The sequence below is a fragment of the Lontra canadensis genome, unplaced genomic scaffold, assembly GCF_010015895.1.
Source record: "Lontra canadensis isolate GAN:19392208 unplaced genomic scaffold, GSC_riverotter_1.0 scaffold10, whole genome shotgun sequence".
NCBI classification, from domain to species: domain Eukaryota; kingdom Metazoa; phylum Chordata; class Mammalia; order Carnivora; family Mustelidae; genus Lontra; species Lontra canadensis.
The window spans coordinates 16,867,291-16,876,014 of NW_022631004.1; the positions used below are offsets into that span (position 1 = coordinate 16,867,291).

At 44.2% G+C, this 8,724-nt stretch overlaps 1 protein-coding gene across 1 annotated transcript in view; it reads left to right on the forward strand.

The window, feature by feature from the left end:
- The window catches only part of CUNH8orf74 (chromosome unknown C8orf74 homolog), a 29,385-nt gene extending 20,891 nt beyond the window's left edge, over positions 1-8,494 (forward strand). Inside the window, exons 3-4 of the mRNA XM_032855918.1 lie at positions 5,357-5,760; positions 8,123-8,494. Coding sequence (XP_032711809.1) covers positions 5,357-5,760; positions 8,123-8,362 — 644 coding nt within the window. The 3' untranslated portion in view covers positions 8,363-8,494. The remainder of the gene's footprint in view (positions 1-5,356; positions 5,761-8,122) is intronic.
- The last annotated feature ends 230 nt before the right edge of the window (positions 8,495-8,724 follow it).

The following is an 8,724-nucleotide window of genomic DNA, read 5'->3' on the forward strand; positions in this document are numbered from 1 at the left end:
ATTTTAAAAGGTGACTAAAATTTTTAAATTAAATTCAAAATTTAAAAGGTATCAATGGGTGGGAGCGCCTGGGTGGGTCAGTTGGTTAAGTGTCTGACTCTTGATTTTGGCTCAAGTCATGATCTCATGGTTGGGTTTGAGCCCCATTTCTGGCTCCATATGCAGCAGAGAGTCTGCTTGGGGATTTTCTCTTTCCCTTGCCATCTGCCCCTCCCTATCTCCCCACTCATGCTCTCTCTCTCTCTAATAATAAATAAATAAATAAATCTTTAAAAAAAATTTAAAACCAATAAAACTTGGAACACGGAATCAAAAACTAATGAAGAATTTTATGGTGACTAACATAATAAAAAAATTTTTAAATAAAACATAAAAAGCTGTCAACATCTAAATTAACATTACAACTGTACCTTCTAAGTAATTTTAATGTAATTTATTTATTTATGTAAATTGTGATTATCAAATTACATGTTCAAAGAAGCAATTTATATATATACATAATGATAATAACAATGCTTCAAATCTTAAAATGCCATGCAAAAGTGCCATTTCTTTGACAAAAAATTTACAAAATTAATTGTTTTAGTTATTTTCAGTAAACTTAAAACTTTTGGTGGGTATTTTATTTTATTTTTTATTTTTTATTATGTTATGTTAGTCACCATACAGTACATCATTCTTTTTTTTATGTAATTTTATTTTTTCAGTGTTCCAAGATTCGTCGTTTATGCACAACACCCAGTGTTCCATGCAATACATGCCCTCCTTAATATCCACCACCAGGTTTACCTGTCCACATACCCTCCTCTCCTCTAAAATCCTCAGTTTGTTTCTCAGAGTCCACAGTCTCTGGCTTCATCTCCCCCTACAACTTCCCCCATTTCACTTTTCCTTTCCTTCTCCTAACATCCTTCAAGTTATTCCTTATACTCCACAAGTGAAACCATATGATAATTGACTCTTTCTGCTTGAATTATTTCACTCAGTATTATCTCCTCCAGTCCCGTCCATGTTGATACAAAAGTTGGGTATTCATCTTTTCTGATGGAGACATAATATTCCATTGCATATATGGACCATATCTTCTTTATCCATTTGTCTATTGAAAGACATCTTGGCTCTTTCCACAGTTTGGTGACTGTGGCCATTGCTGCTATGAACATTGGGGTACATATGGCTCTTCTTTTCACTACATCTATATCTTTGGGGTAAATACCCAGTAGTGCAATTGCAGGGTCATGGGGTAGCTCTTTATTTAATTTTTTAAGGAATCTCCACACTGTTTTCCAAAGTGGCTGCACCAACTTACATTCACACCAACAGTGTAAGAGGGTTCCCCTTTCTCCACATCCTCTCCAACAATTCATTAGATTTTGATGTAGTGTTCCAAGACTCATTGTTTTACACATAACACCCAGTGCTCCATGCAATACGTTCCCTCCTTAACATCACTGGGCCAACACATCCCCCCACCTCTCTCCCCTCTAAAACCCTCAGTTTGTTTCTCAGAGTCTACAGTCTCTCATGGTTCATCTTCCCCTCTAATCTCCCCCCTTCATTTTTCCCTTCCTTCTCCTAATGTCCTCCATGCTATTCCTTATGTTTCACAAGTAAGTGAAACCATATGACAATTGACTTTCTCTGCCTGACTTATTTCACTCAGTATTATCTCCGCCAAGTCCCATCCAAATAGATGCAAAAGCTGGGTATTCATCCTTTCTGAGGGCTGCATAATATTCCACTGTATATATGGGCCACATCTTCTTTATCCATTTGTCTGTTGAAGGGCATCTCAGCTCTTTCACTTTTGCTTCATACAGTAAATAACTAGTTTATAGGGAAAATGGGGTGGGGATGGAGTGGCCCAGGAGGGGTCTGTGGGAAGCTGGCATCCTGGGAGTGAGGAGTATGTCCACAGCCAGAAAGGGCATCCTAGGCCAAGGCCTGGCACAAGGGTATACAGAGTATGGTGGAAAAATAGGGAAAAGCCAGTATGCCAGGCAGGAGCCGAGGGAGAGGGAGAAGGAGGAGGATCATGATCTGATCATGTTGTGGAAGGGGCACTGTTTTAACAATACCTCTATTAAGGACTGAAGACCAAATTCCTCCCACAGGGGAGGAATATTATGTCTCCATCACAGGGCCTCCTCCCTGGAGGCCCAGCACCTCCAGGCCATTGCCCATGTCCCAACATCATCTAGAATCCAACCTCATCTTTTACCAGCTGCCTTCTAGCCTGCCAACCCCTCATCCCCAGCCTTTTAGTTCCTCAAATAGGCCATGCTTTCTTCAACCACAGGGCCTTTGTACACAATGTTATCCCTGCTTGCTTCACTCTTTCCTACCTCTCTTTGCCAAGTAACTCCTCTGACACTGCTCATCTCATCTCTTTCATCACCTCCTCAGAGAATTGCTCCCCACCTTCCCTGACAAAGTCACTTCCTATTCTGTGCGCAGCCAACCTGTGTAGCTCTGAGCAGGGTTATACTCTGTGTGTTTCCTCCCTAGGCCTTCATTGCCTCTCTGGAAGCCAGATGAGCTCTTGACACATGGAAGGCCCCTAATACTTGCTGGGTGGTTAAATGAACAGTTCTGTCACCGCACTTAGCATCAGAATTTGTCCATTTACTTGCTAGATACTCATTGGCTTCTACTGTGCACAAAGTCCTGTGCTAGGGGCTAAGCATTTGTGTAATTGTCCCCTTTTCTACAAACTGGAAGCTCTCTGAGGGCAGAGGTCATGTCAGAGGTAAATGTCTCACCTATAACATATTCTATTGGTGGCCCTGCCACCCTCCAACTGTCCCAGAGTAAGCACGTGGGAGTTGTGCAGGTTGCTACCACATTCCACATCTGACCCATCAGTCCTGCCACTCAAATCTTCTCCTGCCCATACCTGCTAACCTGGCATTCTCAGGCCACAGTAACTCTCACCTGGACTGGGCCACACCATGCACCAGCACCACATGACCATCAATGCGATTTAATTCAAGGCAACCATAGCCATGTGTACAACCTGCCTACAACACTGTGCTGACCCTGCACCGCCTACAGTGCAAATATCTGGATTCTGAATGTAGCCTCCAAGGCCCTCCCATCTGTTTCCCACCTACTTCTCCACTCAGTGCTTGCCATATGCTGCCTCCATCTCTAAGTGCCAACAACAACAAACCCAGTCTTATTCTCCACCCATGCCATGCAGCTTCTTGCCCCAGTGCTCTCACTCAGCTGTACCCATGAAGTGCCTCTCTCACTATCTTTACTGGCTCAGTCTCACTAAGTCTCTGAGGTGTACCTCATGCATTATCTTCTCTGGGGGGAATCCCTGTCCTCAGCTGAACATTCCTCTTCATCTGATTCTGTTTCTCTTTATACATGTAACATTTACTTATGTGTCTCTCCTGTGAGCACTTTGAAGGCAAGGAATGTGTCTTGTCATAGTACTGCCAGACCTAGCATAGTGCTTAGTATTAATAGGCACTCAGTAACTGTTGACAAATTAATCTTGGATGGATGTGTAGGTGCGTGGGTGGATGAGTGGATGGATGGATGGATGGATGGACAAATGGATGGATGAATGGATGATGGATGGATGGATGGACAGATTGATGGATGGATGGGTGGGTGGATGAATAGATGGAGAGATAGAAGGAAGGAAATATAGATGTGGTTAGAAGAGACTTTTCCCAGAGGGCAGAAACAAACTCTTCCTTTCCTACAGCATTTATTAATTACTACCATGTAGCAGGCTTTGTGCAAGGCACTTGGACATATCTTCCCATTTGATTCTCATAACAATCCTATCAACTAAATATAATTATCCCATTTTATATCTGTGGGAATGAAGACCCAAGTGTTATAGCTAGAAAGTGACAGAGCTGTCTCAGGCCTCCATACCTTCCCTCTATACCACTCTGAAACAGAAGCACTCTCTTGGGCCTCTGAACCTGCTTATTTGCCTTGAAAGAAGGGGAAAACACAGCCCGACAACCTTCAATTCTGCACAGTGGAGAGGTCCCTCTTCATCCCATTTGCAGGAGACTGAAGTCTACATCCAAGTAACACTTCCCAGCACATTCTAAAGAGGCTCAAAGTGGAGTAGTGCTTTATCTACTACTATTTTTCTAAAACAGCGATGCCTTACTATCTCAGTATTCTGGGTAGATTTAAAGTAAATATTCTCATACAGAGCCAAGAGTGAGGAGCCAAAATGAACATACAGTGGGGGTGGGGTGAGGAGGACTTTACAAAAACCACGTGGACAAGACTGAGACTGCCCCTCCTAAAAGAACATGGAGACCTCTGGCTGGAAAGGTGAGAGACTCTGCCAGGGCCCCATGGGGAGCTCACACAGGAAAGACAAGGAAAGGGATCTACACACGTTGGACCTCCACTCCAGGAGTAAAGCCAGGCTCCCTGCATCCAACACTTGGTCTCTATCTTCAGTGGATAAAACTGTGGAATCCCCAAAAGCATGTGACTTGGTGGTCAGTTGGCCCAAGCTCCCATAGACATATGTCCATATGTCGTACATAGACACTGAATCAGGGAACAAGAGACACTTGACTGAGTTTACAGAGCACTTCAGGGAAGGCATCTGTGTGAGGACCCAGGTATGCTTACACCAGGGCATGCTCTTTCTCTCTCCCTTGTCTTGACTTTTTCTCTGCCTAATGTCTGTTCACCAGGTCTTACATCTCACTTAGCAATGACCATTTACTGAACCACCCTCTGTGTTAAGATCCAATCATATGCTGCAAAGAGTCCTACCTCCTTAACCACAACACTACCCCAAGCTTTTGATGGAGTTGTGAGAAAAAGGAGTGAATGGGAGGAGATGGGAGAAGAGGTTTGCTCAGGAAAAGCATTGCCCATGGTGTAACTCCAGAGCAGAATTTTGCATGGTAGAAACAATATTTGCCCAACTCTGTGACACACATCTACAGCATAATGATTGCCTGGACATCTGTGTCTTGTCATCTCATGCTCCACTCTTACCAGAATCCCTTTCTTACACCCTCATCTCCTTTCTGAGTGCTTTGAAGTGGAAACAATATAAAGCACAGCTGAAGTAAACCTTTAAAATGAGAGTTAAAAGTCAAAATATAGGTAAAGAGTGAGATAACCATATAAAATGAGATAAATATAAATTACTACATAAAATAGGCACTGAGCTTCCTAGAAGCCAAGATAAAAGGGAAAATGTGATACACTCCATAGTTTTTAAGAGCTAATAAATGGTAATATAGAATAGCTGGTAGGATGTGGGCTCTACGTTCATAGGGTCTGGGTACTGAGCTATCAATGCAGCTCTACCTCTGTTCACACTTAATGCCTGGCCTCTCTGTGCTTGCAGGTTGCTCCATCACTGAGGCTGTGACAATTCTGGGGAACAAGCTGAGAGATTACCAGGGGCAGTTCAACACCACCCACCTGCTGGCCCTCTGTGACTACTTCCACAACACTTTTATCCGACACTACAAACTCTACCAGTATGTACTGGGCCAGGACCAGGAGGTCAACCTGACCGTCACACACCTGGAAATGTGTGCGCCACCCCATCCCCTCCCTCTGGCTGAGGGCATGGACAGGGACATCTGGCAGCTTGAGCAGCAGATGGCAGAACTCAATATGGCTGAGGTGCAGAAACGCACGAATATGTTGCTCCTAAAGGAGGCGTTGCACCTGGAGCAAGAGCATAAGCTACAGAGAACGTTCTCCGCGGTACCTGAGCAGCCCAGTCGGGTTCTGAAGAGAGAGGTAAGGCTGTGCCTGTGAGATGGAAAGATGTTCACCTGTCACACACAAATGCCCATTCCTACCAAGAAAACATGGTGGCTGGAGTCAGACTCACAGAGAGGACCCCATTGTCTGCACACATGGGATGGGGCAGAAGGGGACAGACAGTCACTGAACATGGGCCACAGGTTTTGTGTGCATGTTTCATGAAACAATCTCTGTGAGATGTAATTCATGTACCCATTTTAGTAATGAGAGGAGTGGAGCTCAGGGAATTTAATGGACTCATCCAGGGTCACCAAGCTAGCAAGGGGTAGAGTTTACATTTAGGCTAAGGCTTGGCTGACCCCAAAGTCCAAGTTCTTTCCACTGCAACATTCATCAGTGACAGATTCCACTAAAGAAGACCCTAGGCTCTGAATCACCACAGATTCTCTCAGTGCCCTTCATCCTTTGAGGCCTCGTAGTGGGGGAAGATGATACAGGAAGGGCCACTGGGGATAGCCCAAGTGGGTGATATGCTGAGAGAGGCAAAGGGGTGGGACTAGGGGGTCAGAGAGAACCTAGAAGAGTCTGGCATGGATCTAAGAAATTGGGCTCCTTTGTTGACCACTCTTAAGACCACTGAGGCTCCAGGAGCCAGAGGCTCAATGATCAGCTCTTTACTAATGGTAACTAGCATGGCCCCAGGGCCACCAACTTCTTAAGGGTCTGGAAGAGTCCAAATTCATTTTTTAATCTAGACACAGGAACTTATATCATCACTGTCACATCATCTGTAAACACAGACAATTGTCCTCGTATGTGTATACACAATTGTGTACATGTGTTGGGGAGATTGGGGCTGAGGTGGAGGTAGAGAGTCCCAGAGCCTATATATTTCAAAAGGTCTCTAAATCATCAGCCAAAGAGTGAATGGCCCTATGAAATATTCCCTTAAATATATATAAAATATGGGGAAAATCTTTAAAGAGAAATTAGCACAACAGAATAAATGATACTCTTCTAAGGTTAAGTCAAGTCTTCCAGAGAAATAACACATCAGGCTGCCATGCAATCTTAGAGCATTAAGATGTCCAGCAAACAAGAACACAGCAGAACCTAAGCAACAGCTTGTCTCCACCCGCTCTGGGGGACCTTACTCTAGAACATGTGGACAAGGCCAGAAATGTGAGGGGCTGCCTTCCCTCCCACTCTTGCTTCTTCTTGTTCACACAGTTGTCCTTCTTTGCCCCTCCCAGCTTCCCTTGCCAGCCCTCATTACTTTGCTGTTGGTCCCTGCCTGATAGAGCTCATGGACTAGAGTCCCCTCCACTGTGTACCTTTAGTCTTGTGCCTGAGCTGGAGACCATAGGATAAACATGATACATCTTCTTGGAGCATGATCCTTCCCACAGACTTAGGGGAAGAATATTATTTTTATGTAAAAACAATCAAGGAGATAGTACAGGGCAAATGTCAGATTTTACATGAATTTTTAAGTTAAAATATGAGATCGCAAAGAAATATCTTCTAGGCAATCAGATACTCCAAGTATGTCCCCTCCAGACAAGCACAAATTCTCCTCTACAGTTTGGTTGTTCAAACAGGGAATTTGGAGAAACACAGTTACATGGTCCATGTCTCCAGGATTCCATGATGCCATAGTCCTGATTGAGATGACAGATAGTGTCTCCTGTTTAACATGGCAGATGGTGGCTGAGTTTCTATTCTTTCCATGACTGGCTGGTTGAGGGACAGGCCCACTCTCTGAGCAACTTGCCCTGTCCCTTCTGATGAAGCCTGCTACTAGAACTTCAAGATGTAAAAATGAGATGAGGGCAGGAGGGTAGGGAAGGGGGATAGTATCCAAATGGAACATGCATTGATCAGAAGATATGGGAATATGGGACTGGCCTATAGACCCAGAACAATATTAGTAATAAAGGACCCACTCAAATAGGTTTATTGCTATAGTAGTCCTGAAGCGAGAAGGAAAGAAAGTCCAAAAAGAGAGCTATGGGAGAGGGCTATGGGACAGGAGGTGTAGTGTAAGGAGAGGATCAGAGTCAGGGCCAACCCACAGCAGACTGGGAGGGAAGCGAGAGACTTCATTCTCTTTCCAGCCTCGGATTTCCTACCAGCGCCTCCCATTGGCTGAATTCAGCCTAAAACCAGAGGGGTAAGGTAGCCAGTTGAGACAGCCTTTATAACTCTGACTCTCAGAGCACAGAGTAGGGTGGAGAATGGTGGCCAAGAGAGCTGGTGGGAGAAATGGAAAGTTCTAGAATACAGAAAAAGGAGTTGATGTGTTCAGCATTGGATCCTGTGGAGGGACTGTATCTGCAGATGGCCTCAGCCTTTCCTAGGACCCTGATCACCAGCCATGTTCCGTTTCTTCCAGGAGTTAGAAAATCTCATCAGTGAGGCCATTCACATACAGATCGAATGCCTGAAGGAGCTGCTGCAGTATGAGATACAAATAACTTTTGACATTTTGGATCTGAAACTTCAGAAGAAAACTTTGAACCTCAATGCTCCTATTCCTTCCCCACTTGCAATCACTGGCCAGCAAGGGCAAGATGAATCTCTTAAGTTCAATAAAGCAAACAAAGGAAAGAAAGCAAAAGCAAAGAAGAAGTAGAAAGCCATTGGTGTCCATTGATTGAAGACACTGACTGAGGAAAAGCCGTTGACAATTTTGGAAGTATAATGTGATGTGCTCAGCACCCAGTAGATCAGAGGTTTCTAGCAATTAAAAGAAATAAAACAACAGTCCTCAGATTTCCTCTTCTGTCTTCCTCTATCTTCTACCCCATGAAAATCCAACCCAAATGGATTTTTCCTGCGTGGTGGAAGAAAGCTGTCTTACTCTGCTGAGCACAGAATTTGTGTTGCATGGGCAGGCAAACATCACTTGTTAACTAAGGCTGAGTTTAGACGTTAAAGATAGAACCACCACCAGTAGGTTTAAGTGGATAAGAGTGAGGGTGACACCAGACACCA